This window comes from Choloepus didactylus, chromosome 4, assembly GCF_015220235.1.
Source record: "Choloepus didactylus isolate mChoDid1 chromosome 4, mChoDid1.pri, whole genome shotgun sequence".
NCBI lineage: Eukaryota > Metazoa > Chordata > Mammalia > Pilosa > Megalonychidae > Choloepus > Choloepus didactylus.
In genome coordinates, this window is record NC_051310.1 from 130,285,308 (window position 1) to 130,302,626 (window position 17,319).

Consider the following 17,319-nt stretch of genomic DNA (forward strand, 5'->3'; position numbering starts at 1 on the left):
GCAAAGTCTTGATTGTGTGTTCAGTACCATCAATTAAACATATTTTTTATGCATTTGCATTTTAGCAACTGTATAAAGCAAGAAGTGGAGTTACATAACAAAGAATACAATGCAGTGGTAAAGCATTTATAATTACCTATATGGTTACCTTTACTGGAGATCTTTGCTTCTTTTTGCTGCTTTTTTCCATGGTCTAGTGTCCTTTCCTTTCAGTTTGAAGAACTTCCTTTTGCATTGCTTGTAGGGCAGGTCTAGTGGTCACAAATTCCCTCAGCTTTTCTTTTTCTGGTAATGGGTTAATCTCTCTGTTGTGTTTGAAAAAAGAGAAAATGACAGTGAACCAAGAATTTTATTTCAGCACTTTATGTATTTCATATCACTGCATTTAATCTTACTGGCATAACCTTGTAACTTGTCACTTTTCTCTTGCAGGTTTCAGAATTCTCTCCTTGACTTTGGCATTGGAAAATTTGATTGCTATGTGTCTGGGTGTGCTTCTCTTTGAATTTATTCTGTTTGGGGTTTGTTGGGCATGTTCAATGTGCATATTCATGCCTCTCATTAAATTTGGGAAGATTTCTGCCATTATTTCTTTGAATATTCCTTATAGCCCTTTCTTTCTTTCTTCTCTTGCTGGAAATCCTGTAATGCCCATATTGGTTCACTGGATGGTATCCCACAGGTCTCTTAGGCTGTGTCCATTCTTTTTTTTCCTTTCTGCTCCTCAGCCTGAATCATTTCAGTTGTCTTGTGTTCTAGTTCACTGATCCTTTCTTCTGCCACCTCCAATCTTTTGATGAAACTGTCTTAAGGAATTTTTCATTTCAGTTATTGTGTTCTTCAACTCTAGTATTTCTCTAAGAAATTCTCATATTGTTCAGTCATTGTTTTCCTTATATCCTTTATTTCTTTTTTTGTGTTTTCCTTCATCTCCTTGAGCATATTGAACATCATTATTTTAATGCCTCTGTCCAGTAAGTCCGAAGTCCGGTCTTCATTGATGGTTTCTGGATTTTATCTTGGCCCTTTGGATGGGCCACCGTTTCCTGTTTCTTTGTTTGCCTTGTAATCTTTTGTTGCACACTGTACATTTTAATATTTCACAGTTTTAACTCTGGGATTTAATCCCTGGGCTGTCCCTAAATTTGTATCCAGCTAGTGATATGACAGAGATTTTCTGGAATGCCAGGAGCCAATCAAAACTAACAAAGCAAGGCAGATAAGCACCTTTCACTTTCTTTGCATATGGATTCTGCTTTGACTGGTGGTCTCTTTCTGAGCTTAGCCCTCCTATGAAACAAATCAGCCTGAGACAAATGGGATGTGCAGGGTCCTCTCTGTTTTATCTAAGCCTTTGTGGAGCTGTACCCTGGGTGCTTGCTTCTCTTTAGCTCGTGCTTGCCATGGGCCTTAGGAATTCCCTGTTTTCAGGTGTTTCAATTTATGCCCCCTCTGCTACCTTTGGAATAGTTCTCCCAAACCACCCCCCAACCTCCCCCCCCCACTCCTACCCCTACCCCTCTTTGGTTTCTTTTGAGGGATTTAATGCAGGTAGTCCTTCACTTCAGGACATTTCAACTTAATTGTTACTCACACTGTCCAAGCTGTCCACAAATGACTTCTTTGCCCTCAGAACAAACTCAGAGGGCAAGCCTGAGACATGTTCCCTAGCTCAGTCTTTCACAATTCCACCAGATTGATTGTCATTCACATACATGCCTCCCAGTATGTACACAGGGGCCACTCTACTCCCCCTAGAACAGGACCAAGGTGGGGGTGGGGGCAACAGGAGTTTCTTATATGGCTTTTAAAGCTACGTTTTCTTAATTCAGCACTTGCTCCATAAATGCAGCCCTTTAACTGTCTTAATGTAGTTTTGAGGAAGGTTATTGTCTTTAAGATTTCTCTGCTTCCTTTGCTTCAGGGTATTGGAACCATGGTTGCCCTCAGTGTTCTCCCAGTGATCTGAATTAGTTGATCAAAGATCTGGGATCAGACCACACTTCCCAGAGTTTGGAGGACTGACTAGTTCTTTATGTCCCACTCTGGCACCAGCAAGCTGAGCCAGGGACCGGAACCCCAGTATGCACTGCTGTTGGCAGGAGGCTGGGGGAAGAGCGATGGTAGCCTCAGTAGGAGAGATGAAAGTCACTGGTCTTTATGCCAGTGTACCATAGTCTTCCTCCTGCTCCTCCATGGATGCTGCACGGTATTCCCTTAGAGTTTCAAAGTGGTTGATTTAGTCAGTTCCTTCAGTTCAATAGTTGTTTGGGTGGAAGGAATGATTCTTGGAGCTGCCTGCTCTGTCATCTTCCCACAGTCCTCTCTCTTTTTATATATATATATCCAGTATTGTAGTGATTAAATCTATAACATTGTCATATGGTCTAAATGTAATTCTGTTTACATGTAGTTATATCCTTTCTTGTGGGGATTGTTTATGTAGTAATAGTTTTAAACATTTACAGTTTTATTTCCTTGGATGAAAAGATGCTTAATATGTTTCATTAAAATATTTTTGTGTCTGTACTAAAATGCTTTCTTTATTGAATTCATTTATTCAAACTTTTACTTGTCAGTATAAATATGATTTGCATTATTAAACAACCAAAAACGTAAGAGACAAATGCCATTTTCTGGTCCAATTTATGTTTTATAGCTTTAATACAAAATAATATCTCACATGAAGAACTTAGATTTTATTATTCTGAAAAAATAATTTAATTTGATTTTTTTGCATGCAATTTTTTATTTTACAGTTTTACTGGTATGCATTTAACGTACCATAAAATTCATCCATTTAAAACATACATTTTAGTGGCTTTCAGTATACATACAAAGTTCTGTCACTACAGTCTACTTTTGGAACATTTTTAGCATCCCAAAAAGAACCCTGTATCCGTTAGTGGTCACTCTCCGTCCCTGCTCCTCTTCTACCTCTGCCCCCGGCAACTACTGTCTACTACTTGTCTCAGCAGGTTTGCCTATTCTGGACAATTCACATTAATTTGAGTTGTTTGTTTGTTTAAATAATTAAAGACTTTTTCTGTTTTTTTTTTAAGAAAAAATTGAATAATGGGGGAGACTTTCAATTCAGCAGTTTCACAACTATGTTGGCATTATGATTTTCTTATATATGTCAGTAGAAGGAAGGATAGTAGTTAATTCTGGAAATGAATATGAGACTTGGTATTTTTTCACTTCTGTTACATCTGTGGCTTTTATAAGAAGCTCAATTTTCTTGGCTTATGGTTTTTATTTCCATAAGTGATAACCCTAAGATAGGCAGTAATTGAGCATTTTCTGGTTCATATTAATAAATTGAATTTCTAAGAGTTATGAGTGCTTTGAGAAATTACTTATTGTTACACTTTTTAGACAATTCATAATATTTTCCTTAATTTAAATATTTCCCATTTCAAGTACTCATATTTGGCATTTTAAAAAAATGAAATTGAAGAATATCATGCATGACATCTTCAGTCATAAAGCAGAGTTTGAATTTGCTTTAGGTAAAAAGAAGTACAAATATCTTGTATTTAAGTTGGAAACATGTATTTTCCATTTGATTCATTTGTTAACTGGAAATTTAAAGAATATAGATATCTAGAAATCAGAAATTTCACAGATACACCAAAGCATTAACAGTATAAACATTTTTAAAAGTACTAAATTCATGAAATTATAGTCTAGGAAATGGAAAGAGGGGCGATGTTTGGAGGTCAGAATTGTTGATAAATATAAACCATTTGGTAGGAGAAACAACAAATTTGGGAAAAGAACAAAAGTCTCGTATTAGTTACATAACTTTTTCTATGTTATTAATAGGTGATTAAACCCCTTTAAGATTATTTAATGAAATAAAACTAAATTTTTGCTTGTGTAACCTGTATTTACAATATATTTTTATTAAAATATACTTATAAGTATTTATGGACCAGTCTAGAAACATAATTCACATTTGTAGCATTATTTTTGCAGAGGAATGCAATTTGTGATTTGTACCACAAAGGAAATGGAATACTTGGCTCTTAATGGGTTCAGATGCCTCTATGTCTGAAGTGTTAAGGGCACTGGAGACAGCATATTGTTTTGATACTTCCTGCTGCGGGCCATACTCCTGACTTGAGCCGTAACTTTCAGTTCTCAAAACTTGAGAATCTCTTCTTAGAAAAGGAAGCAGAGAACTAGTCATTCCCCTCTATACTAAGATAGTTTCTGGCCACTCCAGCTTCCTGTAGCAAGAAAACATTTGTCATTCTGGGCGATATGTCAGTTTTTAGATATGACATGGGAATATTGAGAAATACTATCTGTTTATTTAAAGCTCATTTTTTCTTTACAGGGAAATCTTCCTCCAGGATATAAGATCACTCTAATTGATATAGGACTTGTTATAGAATATCTGATGGGAGGAACCTATAGATGTACCTACACTCGGAAACGTTTTCGATTAATATATAATAGTCTTGGTGGAAATAATCGGGTATGTAAGGATTTGGGGGAGTGTATATGTATGCTTTAAAATTAATCCATATAATTGAAGGTTAAGAATTATTTATGTTAGAATAGTGAAAGTAACATTGTCTTAAAAATACAAGATTTTCAACCAAGAATAATTGGAAATATGTATGCTTGTATGTATATGCAAACACATACATACATACTTACATATATATAAGTTAATTAAGTGATTCTTGAGTTTTATAACATGTTAACATATTTATATCTTGTAAAAGCTAATAAGCTCTCATTTTCAGAGGTCTGGTCGAAATACCTCCGGCAGCACTCCTCAGTTGCGCAAAAGTCATGAATCTTTTGGCAATAGGGCAGATAAAAAGGAAAAAATGAGACATAATCATTTCATTAAAACAGCACAACCCTACCGACCAAAGGTATATTTATTTAAACATTATCCTTTCTGAATTTGGGATTTTGTTCTTTATAAATTATTTGTTGTTATAAAACAAAATTACTTAGTATTATGAAATAAGCTACTTGTTTTAGTAAGAATTATCTTTTATTTTTAAACCTTATTTTCCTTTATAGTAAAATATTTATCAGGAGCTAATGATGGTATTAAGTTTTGCAAATTTAGACATGATAATAACCAAATTTTCAAAATAATTTGACTTTAGCTGCCTCCTTTTATTCCATTTTTTTTCTTGATTTAGAACATGCATGACAAACGTGTATCCAGATTTTGTTACAAAGACAATTATGCTGTAATGTCATTTGTAAAATGAATGAAGATATTTCTGTTGAAGTGCCATTTGTATAAAATGAACTATGAGTTATAATAAATTAAGTATGTAAAATTGATACTAAATTTTATGTGTAGGTATATCAAGTAGAAAAATAAGCGTAAAAATTATTTTACAAAAATTTTCACTGGCATGAATGTTGTACGATCTTATTAATCTTTTACTATTTCTCCTCTTGAAGATTGATACCGCTGTAGAAGAAGGAAAGAAGAAAAGAACCAAAGATGAATTTGTAGATATTGATGATCCTGAAACTAAGCACTTCCCTTATCCACTTAATGAACTTTTAATTTGGGCTTGCCTTATGAAGAGGCAGGTCATGGCCCGTTTTTTGTGGCAGCATGGTGAAGAATCAATGGCTAAAGCATTAGTTGCTTGTAAGATATATCGTTCAATGGCATATGAAGCAAAGCAGAGTGACCTGGTAGATGATACTTCAGAAGAACTGAAGCAATATTCTAAGTAAGTTATATTTTATTGTTTGAAAACATTTTTAAACTACAAAGTAGACTGAGTGGCTGTTAGAGTTTCATGCAATTAATTGGGACTTTAATATATATTAAAAATATATGAATATAATATATAAATATAAGTATATAAATACTTTTTAATATAATATATAAATATAAGTATATAAATACTTTTTATACAGTTAAGAGACTAGTTTAAAAAAATAGGTACTTCATAAAATTCAAAAAGAAACTACTTGTCTGCCTATACATGTTTGTAATTCAAGAGTGAAGTATTTCAGCAAGAATGAAGAAATGCCAGAAGTCAGTTTAATAATTGTATTTAAGAGCATTTAGATTAGGAAAAGTTCCGTTTGGGACTGGTAAGGAAAAGAAGGAAGTAAAGTTTGAGCTAAGTTCTAAGGGATGGGAGTGAATCCAAATAAGATGGCATTTCTGATGGTGGAACTATATGTGTAGAAGAATAAAACAGTTTATGAAAGTTTAGGTTTTATTTAAGGGAGTACTAAAATATTAAACCAGAAAGATAGTTTGTAGGAAGCTTTCTAATAGATTATAGGACCTCTGCTGTGCAAATGGACTGCCTTGGAAAGATAATTAAGAGGTGTTACTGAAAATAGCTCAAGCAAGTATCCTGTGATCACTTACTGGGGATTGAAGTTTTGTATGAGTGATTGCAATTATTCAGATGCAATCCTTACAGCCAGCCCCTAGAGCCTTTGAACTCGGGGACAGAAATAGGAGAGATAAATCATGAGGTAAGGAGGGATCATTAAGGCTTCCCAAATGTGAGAAATACTGCGAAGGCCAATTATTGTAGTGGTTGTGCAGTTCATTCTTTGGAAACTAGGGCAGTCACGCAAAATTTTCTGGATATATCTTCATGATATTTTTTGTATGTACTTTAATGACACTATGTTTTTTTCATGATTAAATTAGTCTCAGTTCACATATTCTTCCTCTCTACTGGGTACTAACTGTTTGATGTTTGAAATAGTATACAAAACTTTTTGAACAGAGCAGTGTAACGTCAGTTTTGATTCTTTGTGAAATTGAGACTATCTTTCCAGGACTGGGAGAAAGTGCTTTTTTGGCAAATTAGATTTCCCTTTTCAGTCTTGTTCATATTGTGACATTTTAATATTTTGCTTTCCACATACAAGATGTCCAAAAACATAGAGCTGCTCTGATTGTAATACATCACAATTCCATTAGTGAAAGTGAAAATATTAAAAACTGGAAAGTGTTATGAATAAATTTAAGAATCATGGCTTAAAACTGCAATTTGGTCATTTGAATATATTTTGGTTTTTATCTTTATATAGTGATTTTGGGCAATTGGCTGTTGAATTATTGGAACAGTCCTTCAGACAGGATGAAACTATGGCTATGAAATTGCTCACTTATGAACTGAAAAACTGGAGTAATTCAACTTGTCTTAAGTTAGCAGTTTCTTCAAGACTTCGACCTTTTGTAGCCCACACCTGTACACAGATGTTGTTATCTGATATGTGGATGGGAAGACTGAATATGAGAAAAAATTCATGGTACAAGGTATACCTTACATATGATTTCATATAAAGTGTGATTAGGTTAAAAAGAATGGAGCAATTAGTCCTGACGTATAGTAAAATTTCTTACATATGAGAGTGATGGGATGGTGACTTGTACTTCATTGTAAATAACATAATGGGCTTTTTTTCTTGCCCAGTTTTTCACTCTTGAATCCTTTTCAGGTGTGGTATATAATGATTGTTGCCCCTATCTGAGCCAGAAGTATGAGGGAAACAAATGGGGATATTGGAGATTATAACCGTGAGCAGCCTTGAAGAAGAGTTCCTCCTCTATGAAAGAGTCATTCCCAAATTCTAAAATTCAGGAAACATTTATTAACCTAATAATCTCTTATTTTAAGTACATCAAATTTACCTGTTTTAAAAAATATATATTTAATTGTAAAATTTACATAACATAGAAATCATTTTAACCATTTTGAGTAGACAATTCTTTGGCATTAAGTACACAGACAATACTCTGTAGCTTTCACCATTATTTCTATACTGTTCATCTCAATAAACCAAAACTCATGCTTATTTAGCAGTAACTCCCCATTTCCCTTCCTGCCACTCCTGGTAACTACTTTTCTGTTTTCTGTCTTTATAAATTTGCTTATTCTAAATATTTCATAAAAGACAAATCATACAGTCTTTGTCCCTTTGTGTCTGGCTTATTTCACTCAACATGGTATCTTCAACGACGTTCATCCATGTTTGTAGCACATATCAGCACTTCTTTTCACGGCTGAATAATACTCCATTGTGTGGATATACCACATTTTGTTTATCCATTCATTTGTTGATGGACACTTGGGCTGCTGCTACCTTTTGGTTATTTGTGAATAATGCGGCACATTATATTTGTGAATAATAATGCTCAAATATGTCTGAGATCCTGCTTTCCATTTCCAACCTTGGAGTTGATATTGCTGGGCCATATAGTAAATCTCTGTTTAATTTTCTGAGGAATCACCAAATTGTTTTTTATAGAGGCTGGGCCATTTTACCTGGCCACCAACAATATGGATGTAAAGTGGATGTACAGTCCTAGTGAATGTAAAGTGGTCTCTTGTAGTTAATTTGCATTTCTCTAATTGCTAATGAAATTGAGTGTCTTTTCATAAACTTACTAGCCATTTGAATATCTTCACATCCTTAGCCCATTTTTTAATTAGGTTGTCTGTCTTTTTGATGTTGAGTTGTAGTTCTTAATATAATCTAGATATTAAACCCTTAACAGATATGTGGTTCCCAAATATTTCCTCCCATTCTGTAGTTTTTCTTGAAAATGTCCTTTGATGCACAAAAGTTTTAAATTTTGATGAAGTCCAACTTACCTATTTTATCTTTGTTGTTTGTGCTTTTGGTGTAAAATCTAAATGTCCATTGCCTAATACAGGGTCTTGAAGAAGTTCCACTCTTTTTTATAGTTTTGGTTCTTATATTTCGGTCTTTGGTTCATTTTAGGTTAATTTTTGTATGCAGTGTAAGGTAGAGATCCACTTTCATTATTTTGCACATGGATTTCCACTTGTTGCAGCACCATTTATTGAACAGACAATTATTTCCCCATCGAATGGACTTGGTACACTTGTTGAAAATCAGCTGGCCATAAATGTGTGGATTTAACTCTGGACTCAGTAATCTGTTTCATTTCATATATAGATTTATATATATCTATCCTTATCAGTTCCACACTGTTTTATTACTGTACCTTTGTAGTAAGTTTTGAAATCAGGAAATGTTAGTCCTCCAACTTTGTTCATCTTCTTCAAGATGGTTTTGGATATTCAGGTTCCCTTGCAAAGCTATAGAAATATGAGGATCAGCTTTTCCATTTCCACAAAAAAGGCTACTGGAATTTTGATAGGGATTGCATTGAAATTTGTAGACTGGTTTAGGCAGTATTAACATCTTAACCATACTAAGTTTTCCATTTCATAAATACATTCTGCCTTTTCATTTATTTAGGTATTATTTAAAATTTCTTTCAGTGGTGTTTTGTAGTTTTCAGTGTATAAGTCTTTCACCTCCTTTGTTAAATTTATTCCTAGGTATTTTATTCTTTTAGATGTTATTGTAAACGAATAGTGTTTTAGTTTCCTTTTCGGATCATTTATTACTGGTATATAGGAACCGAACTGACTTCTGCATGTCTATCTTGTATACTGCAATTTTACTGAATTAATGTAGTAGTTCTAGTAGCTTACTTGTGGATTCTTTGGGATTTTCTATGTAGAATCATGTCATCTGTGAATAGGGATAATTTGACTTCTTCCCTTCCAATTTAGTTGCTTTTTATGTCTTTCTTTTGCCTGATTGCTGTAGGTAGAACTTCTGGTTCAGTGTTGAATAACATTGAATAACATTGGACATTCTTGTCTTTTTCCTGATCTTAGGGGGAAAGCTTTCAATCTTTCAGTATTGACTATGTTTGCTGTGGGGTTTCCATAAATATTCCTTACCATGTTTATAAAGTTCCTATTAGTAATTTTCTGAGTGTTTTTATCCTGAAGGGAGCTTGGATTTTTTTTTCTTTCATTTCTTCTTATGACCTTGAGTTACTGTCTGTTGTCTTTTTTTTTAAATGCAATTTTATTGATATAGTCACACACCATACAGTCCATCTGAAGTATGCATTCAGTGGCTCATAGTATCATCACATAGTTGTGCATTTGTCACCATGATCAGTTTTAGAACATTTTCATTATTCCAGATAAAGAAATAAAAAAGAAAACCCAAAATATCCCATACCTCTTATTCTACCCCCCCCCCCCCCCACACACACACACTGTTATTGACCCTAGTTCTGGTGTGGTACTTTTGTTAATGTTGATGAAAGAATATTAAAATATTACTGATAACTGTAGTTCATAGTTTGCAATAGGTACATTTTTCCCCATGTAACCCTCTATTAACTCCTTTGTAATAGTGACATACATTTGTTCTAGTTCATGAAAGAACTTTTCTATATTTGAACAGTTAATCACAGTCATAATCTACAACAAGGTTTACTGTGTTATACATTCCCATGTTTTAACATCCAGCTTTCTGTCTGGTGACATACGTGACTCTAAACCTCCCCCTTCCACTCCATTAACCCACAATTCAGCAACTGTTAATTATACTCACAATAATGTGTTACTGTCATATCTGTTTCCAAACATTAAAATTCAATCTAGTTAAAAATTCTGCACATATTAAGCAACCACTCCCCATTCTCTCACCTCATTTTATCTCCTGGTAACCTATATTCTAGATTTTTTGTCCGAGTTTACATATTACAATTAGTTCATATTAGTGAGATCATATAATATTTGTCCTTTTGGATCTGACTTATTTCACTTAACATAAAATTCTCAAGGTTTATCCATGTTGTCACTTAACATAATGTCCTCAAGTTTTATCCATGTTGTTGTGTGCTTCATTCCTTCTTACTGCTGAATAATATTCCATTGTATGTATAGACCACATTGTCTAGTGTCTTTTTATTTCAGCCTGAAGGACTCCCTTTAAAATCATTTTTTTTGTGGGGCAGGTCTCCTGGTAATGAGCTCTTTCAGCTTTTGTTTATCTGTAAATGTCTTAGTTTCTCCTTTCATTTTTGCAGGATAATTTTATTGGATATAGAATTCTTCGTTGAGAGTTTTTTTTTAAGGACTTGCCATCCTACTGTCTTCTGGCCTCCAGAGGTTTCTGATTAGAAATTCTCTGTTAATCTTACTGGGGATACCTTGTATGTGACAAGTCACGTCCTTCCTTTGTTTTTGGATTGACAGTTTTGTTATAATGTATCTTTTGTACAATTCTATCCTGGTGGAGTTCGTTGAGCTTCCTGGATGTGTATATTCATGTCTTTTATTAGATTTGAGAAAATTTTGACCATTATTTCTTTAAGTACTTTTTCTGCTATTTTCTTTCTTGTTCTTCTGGGACTCCAGTGATGTGTATGTTGGTATGCTTGATGGTGTCCCACAGGTCCCTCAGACTCTTCATTTTTCTTCATTATTTTTCCTTCTGCTTCTCACAGTAGATAATTTCTGTTGTCTTATCTTCATGTTCACTGATCCTTTCTTTTGTCTGTTCAGATCTGCTGTTGAGTCCATCTAATGAATTTTTTTCATTTCAATTTCTGTACTTTGCAGCTCCAAAATTTCTGTTTGGTTCTTTTTATAATGTTTATTTTGTTCAGACAGCATTTTCCTAATTTTCTTTAATTCTTTGTATATGAATTCCTTTAGCTCATTGAACATATTTTAAATGGTTGATTTAAAGTCTTTGACTACAAATGTATGAACTTACTCATAAAAGGTTTCCGACAAATTATTTTTTTCCTGTGAATGGTCTATACTTTCCTGTTTCTTGATGTGTTTTATAATTTTTTGTTGAGAAGTGGGCATTCTGTGTATAAAGTTGTAACTCTGGAAATCTAGCTCTCCTCCTCTTCTGATTGCTGGGGCTTTTTGTTATTGTTGTTTAGGGCTGGAGCTACCAATTTGTGACTTTTCCAAAGTATTTTTGCTCCTAAACAGGGAATGGAAAGTGACAAGAGTAGGGAAAAAAATAGGTGCTGCCTCTTTTAGACTCCTTTGCTGCTTTTTCCTGAAGGTGATTGGAGCAATGGCTGCCTTCAGTGCTCACCCCCCAAGTGATCTGAAGTAGCTAATCCAGTGCTCATTGCCATGTGGTAGAGGTGTGGGATGCAACAATGTAGGGAGTGTGAATTTCGTCAATATTTACTGCAGTTTACCAACCTCTTGGTCCATCTCTTCTCTGGATGCTGCATTTTGTTCCACTTGACTCAAGAGTTCCAAAATAGTTGATTCCTTTAGTTGCCATTTTCCCACTCTTCTCCCCTGGTTTTTAAGGTTAAGATTTGGATAAAAAGTTTGTATTTTGTTTCAGCATAGTGAGATATAGTGACTTAAACTTTCCTTTGCATCCTCTTATATTTTTTAAATAAGGTTAAGAAATGTAGATGGCAGAAATCAAGCAAGTGGTTTTTAACCATAGGCCTGTATAGGTAGATAACAAATACTAATTATCTACCAAAAGAAACCCTGATACACAATTATAATTTATTTTGGCTTTTTTATTGTACAAGTAATACATGAAATTTAGAAATTAAACTTTTTTGGTTATTTAAGCATGAGATGAGTAATCATATTATGCCATGGAACCCTTAGGAGATTTAGGATAAAATTAAGCACATGGCACCTTTGTGAGACTTGAATTTTGTTGAAACAAAAATATATTTTCTGAACAAACTAATCTGTTATAAAATTTAATTATTAAATCTTATCTATGCCATCATTTCCTTAATATTAAGATGCTTTATTACTACTTGGAACAGTTCAACCTGGACCTCTTTAAACATGTCATAAATAGATTTCTTGTATTTTTTCCCTATGCTACCAGGGGCAAAATGACTAACCAGAGAATATTTAATGCTTTTTTAAATTAATTTTATTTTCTTCTTGAAATTCATTAATTTTAAAATGCAAACTTCTAAAATTTTAGGTCATATTAAGCATTTTAGTCCCACCAGCCATATTAATGCTAGAATATAAGACGAAAGCTGAAATGTCCCATATTCCACAATCTCAAGATGCCCATCAAATGACAATGGAAGATAGTGAAAACAACTTTCAATACGTAACAGAAGAGATCCCCATGGTAAGGAGGAAAAAAATTTTAATTAAATTTAAGTTCACTGTGAATGAATGTATAATAAATATTACTCTTATTTTAGGAAGTGTTTAAAGAAATAAGAATTTTGGACAGTAATGAAGGAAAGAATGAAATGGAGATACAAATAAAATCAAAAAAGCTTCCAATCACACGAAAGTTTTATGCCTTTTATCATGCACCAATTGTAAAATTCTGGTTTAACACGGTAAGTTTTAAAATTATATTAGCCTGTATTTTTTAGACATAGTCTTTGGGGAACCTTTGGTCTGTAGTCCATACTAATCTTGATATAACTTGGATCACTGAAAACCATTTTCCATTTAAAATAGTGTTTGGCTTAATTTCATCCAATTGCTTTATGAAAATCATATTTTACAGCAGATCAAAGAGTATCTGTGTCTGTATAGGGCTGGACTCACCTGAAGAAACCATGAGATTAGCCCCTACTTAAAAGTGGGGTGGAGTAAATGAGTTTTTACTCCTCTGCCCAGGAAAACTCTTAGAGTTTTGGATTTTGTTGTTGTTTTTATTTTTAACATTAACAAACATTTTTGAATTGCCAAAGTACAGAAATGGTTTTATGGTAAGATGTATGATTGAGAAATTTGTCCTTTCAATCATTGCTTTCTCACGCATACGTATGCATGTTAACCTGAAACTAATTTATAAAATTTCCTTACTTCTCAATATGAAATGTTTCTTGTTCCTCCCTGTCCAGATGCTGAAACTGCAAATTTCAATTATCTGATCTAGTCCCTAAGTTCTGTCCCCAACAGTGGAAGTAACATAGGTTTTTTGTATTTACGTTCCTGTGAAAAGCTACATAAAATGGCCCACCCTGGTAGCTACAGGAATTTCTCTTTTCCTATATTTATTGCAGTTTGCTTTACTACTTTTCAATAGTGTAAAGATGTGGCTTTCACTAACACTGGTACAGGGAAACAGAGAGATGAGGACTCTTAGCTACAGTTGCTCAAGCGTTGATGAGTCTGGGTTTTCCTATGAAACTAAATGCATCCTCTGAAGTTAGTATACATAGACTTTATTATACCACCTGATAACCTTTTTTGATAAGTGTATTAAAGGTGAGCTTTTCCCTTAACCTAGGGCAAATCCTTGTCACTTTTGATTCCATTTCTGTGGCCTCAACTTCAATAAATGGGAGCTAGACAAATACCAGGTATCTTTCCTAGGAATACGTTTGTGGTTGGGGCATAGAGGGGGGCAGGAAATATGTGTTCCTTAATGACTGTGATGATAAAGTTCTGTAGAAATTTTAGTACATTATGATACTTTAGGTAAAATATAGATTAAACAGAATTACATGGATTATCCTGAGAACATAAACCTGATCTTATAAAATTCTTTCTATTGGAAAGTTCTAAAAGGTCAACATAGTTCCCTCAGATAGTATATTTATAAGCTAGGGACTATATATATATATATATTTCTATTATATTGTATATTTACTATATAATATATATTATATATAAAACATTTTTTATTTTGAAATATATATACAGAAATTTCCAAATACAGTTTAACAGGTAGTTATAGAACAAATTTCTAAGTATAGTATGGGTTACAGGTCCACAATTGCAGGTATTTCTTTTGGGCTGTTCTAATACACTAGAAACTAAAAAGAAATACCTATATAATGATTTGTAATCGTAATCATTTGTTAAATCCCAAGTTCTGTTACAACTCCTCCCTCTCATTTGACCATTTTCTCAGTCTTCAGGGATATTGGAGCACTGACCATTCTAATTTCATGTTGAAAAAGGGTGTTGACATTATGGGGTAGATGAATGCAACTAGTTGATATTCTGGGAGAGAGTGGTGCCTCTCAGTTTCAGGGCTTGTCTGGCATAGGAACAGTCTGGAGGTTTTAAGTTTCTGGAAAATAATAAGTAAAACTTTTATAGAGTCTTACAAAGAGCTCTGGATTTTTGTTAGGGTTTTCAGGAATACTGTTGGTTGGGATTGACATCCCATGGCAATTTGTAATATCTGGCTGAAGCTTGCATAAGAGTAACCTGCAGATTGACCTCTCGACTCTATTTGAAATGTATTTGAAACTTCTTAGCCACTGAAACCTTATTTTGTTACATCTCTTTTCCCCCTTTTGATGAAGAAAGCATTGTCAATCCCACAATGCCAGGGCCAGGCACATCCCTGGGAGTCAGGGTGACTTACAACCATTTATATTTTGATAAATGCAGTGTCTACCCTGAAGAAGGGCTACTTCTAATACTGTTTTAATTATTGAAGTTGGGGAATAGTTCACAGGGGTTCATTTCGTCTATATTTTTATATATGGTTGAAAATAAGTATAGTAAAAAGTTTCTTAACCCTGTTATTTTGTAACCATTTATATATATATATAAAACTTTATTTTTTTTTTCCATTAGTTGGCCTATTTAGGGTTTCTGATGCTTTATACATTTGTGGTCCTGGTACAAATGGAGCAGTTACCTTCAGTTCAAGAATGGATTGTTATTGCTTATATTTTTACCTATGCTGTTGAGAAAGTCCGTGAGGTATGTCCTTAGTTTTTCTTACCAGAAACTTAATGTTTGTATGAAAGTTGTGTGGGTGTGGGTGTGTGTCTTTGTTACCAGGAGGGGGATTATACATGGGTATGCGTGAGTAAGTTTTTTTAAATTTCTATAGGTGATAACACTGCAAAAGTATAGAACATGTTTATTTTTCCTATTGTAAAAAGCATGGCAAAAGAAGAGATCAGGGACTGTCAGCATTACAAAGATAATGAATTGTCTCAGAAACATAACTTAGATTTTTATGTTCCTCAACATTGATTAGAATACTCATTTATGTTTGCAACTCTTCAAAAAGTATTAAGTATACAAATAGCATTAAATATATACATACACAGGTAGATAAATTATTATATAGTTTATTAAGATATATTCACATACCATACACTCCATCTAAAGCATACAATCCATGGCCCTTATATTCACAGAGTTGTGTATTCATCACCACACTGAGTTTTAGAACATTTTCATTACTCCAAAAAGAAAAACCCCCTACACCTTATATTATTATTGACACTTAGCATTTGTTATTATTGACACTTAGCATTTGTTATTATTGACACTTAGCATTGTTGTCAAATATTAAAATATTACAGAGCTTTAGTTGTATTTTTTCCCATATACCACTCTATTAACCCCTTTTAATAGTGATGTACATTTGTTCTAATTCATGAAAGAACATTCTTATATTTGTACCATTAACCACAGTCATCTTCCACAACAATTTTGCTCATTTATACTGCCCAGCAAAGTGTATTGTGTTGCCCATTACATTGTCATTTAGATTTAGATCCCTGTGTCTGTTGGTATTTTCCTTTAAATTATAAATTTTCTAAAATCCTGAATCTGAAAAAAATTGTTTCTTTCTTTAAATAATTTTTTTATGTACTTTCTAGTCAAACTGGTAGCTACTTAAATGTTGTTTCGTAACACACTTACTTACATACTTCTGAGTTATTTCATATCTTCTTTATATTAGCACAACACAAAACTGTAAAAATTATTAGTAGGTATTGTGCTTCTCTCACACTTAGATATAATAGGAATTTATCTTATTAAATAGCTTATGCATTTTAACTCTTGCATATAGTGCTTATGTTTATGAAATCTGTTCTTTATTATTTACCAGTTTTTTTTAAGAAATTAAATTAAGTGATAAAATCGATTTGCAGAGCGTTTTAAAACTTTTGTACTCCATGTATATATTTATATTTATTAAACACTTCTGCAAGAACTTATGAGATAGTGTTTGCCTCTAGTGGGAAGCAGAATTATTTGGCGAAGGGACTAGAGCAGAAGTGTGACTTTTCATATTTACTCTTTGATAAACTTTAATTTTAAACCTCTGAATGTATTACCATCTTGAAAGGTTTTTTAAAATTGTTTTATTCAAGAGAAGATTTAAATGTCTAAATAAGTTAGATAAATACAACCACTTGAGCCACTAAGTTATTTACCCTTTGCAAATAAGTTACCTTTAGAAGATCCTACCCGGATATCTTAGTCTTGCTTCAATAAGAAATAAAATAACTTTTCAAAAGTATTTCACATCCTAGTCTAGAGAACTGTGTTCTGATCTAAGCTTTTTAGTTGGGTAATCTTGGTTGGGCGGGTCATTTATCTCTGGGTATTTTTTTTTCCCCTTGGTCTATATAATGACATAAGAGGTATCTGCCTTTGATATCTCATTGAATTGCTTTGCGGATCAAATGCATCATAATATACCAATATAATTAGTCAAAATCTTTTAAAACATTAAACAATATATGAAATTCTGTGA

At 33.3% G+C, this 17,319-nt stretch overlaps 1 protein-coding gene across 4 annotated transcripts in view; it reads left to right on the forward strand.

Annotated features, from left to right (window-relative positions):
* The window catches only part of TRPM7 (transient receptor potential cation channel subfamily M member 7), a 160,802-nt gene that overhangs the window by 83,126 nt on the left and 60,357 nt on the right, over nucleotides 1-17,319 (forward strand). For all 4 annotated transcript variants that reach the window (XM_037833993.1, XM_037833994.1, XM_037833992.1 and 1 more), the window contains 7 exons: nucleotides 4,346-4,486; nucleotides 4,761-4,895; nucleotides 5,446-5,726; nucleotides 7,060-7,288; nucleotides 12,811-12,966; nucleotides 13,043-13,186; nucleotides 15,393-15,521. In XM_037833993.1, the coding sequence (XP_037689921.1) occupies nucleotides 4,346-4,486; nucleotides 4,761-4,895; nucleotides 5,446-5,726; nucleotides 7,060-7,288; nucleotides 12,811-12,966; nucleotides 13,043-13,186; nucleotides 15,393-15,521 (1,215 nt within the window). The remainder of the gene's footprint in view (nucleotides 1-4,345; nucleotides 4,487-4,760; nucleotides 4,896-5,445; nucleotides 5,727-7,059; nucleotides 7,289-12,810; nucleotides 12,967-13,042; nucleotides 13,187-15,392; nucleotides 15,522-17,319) is intronic.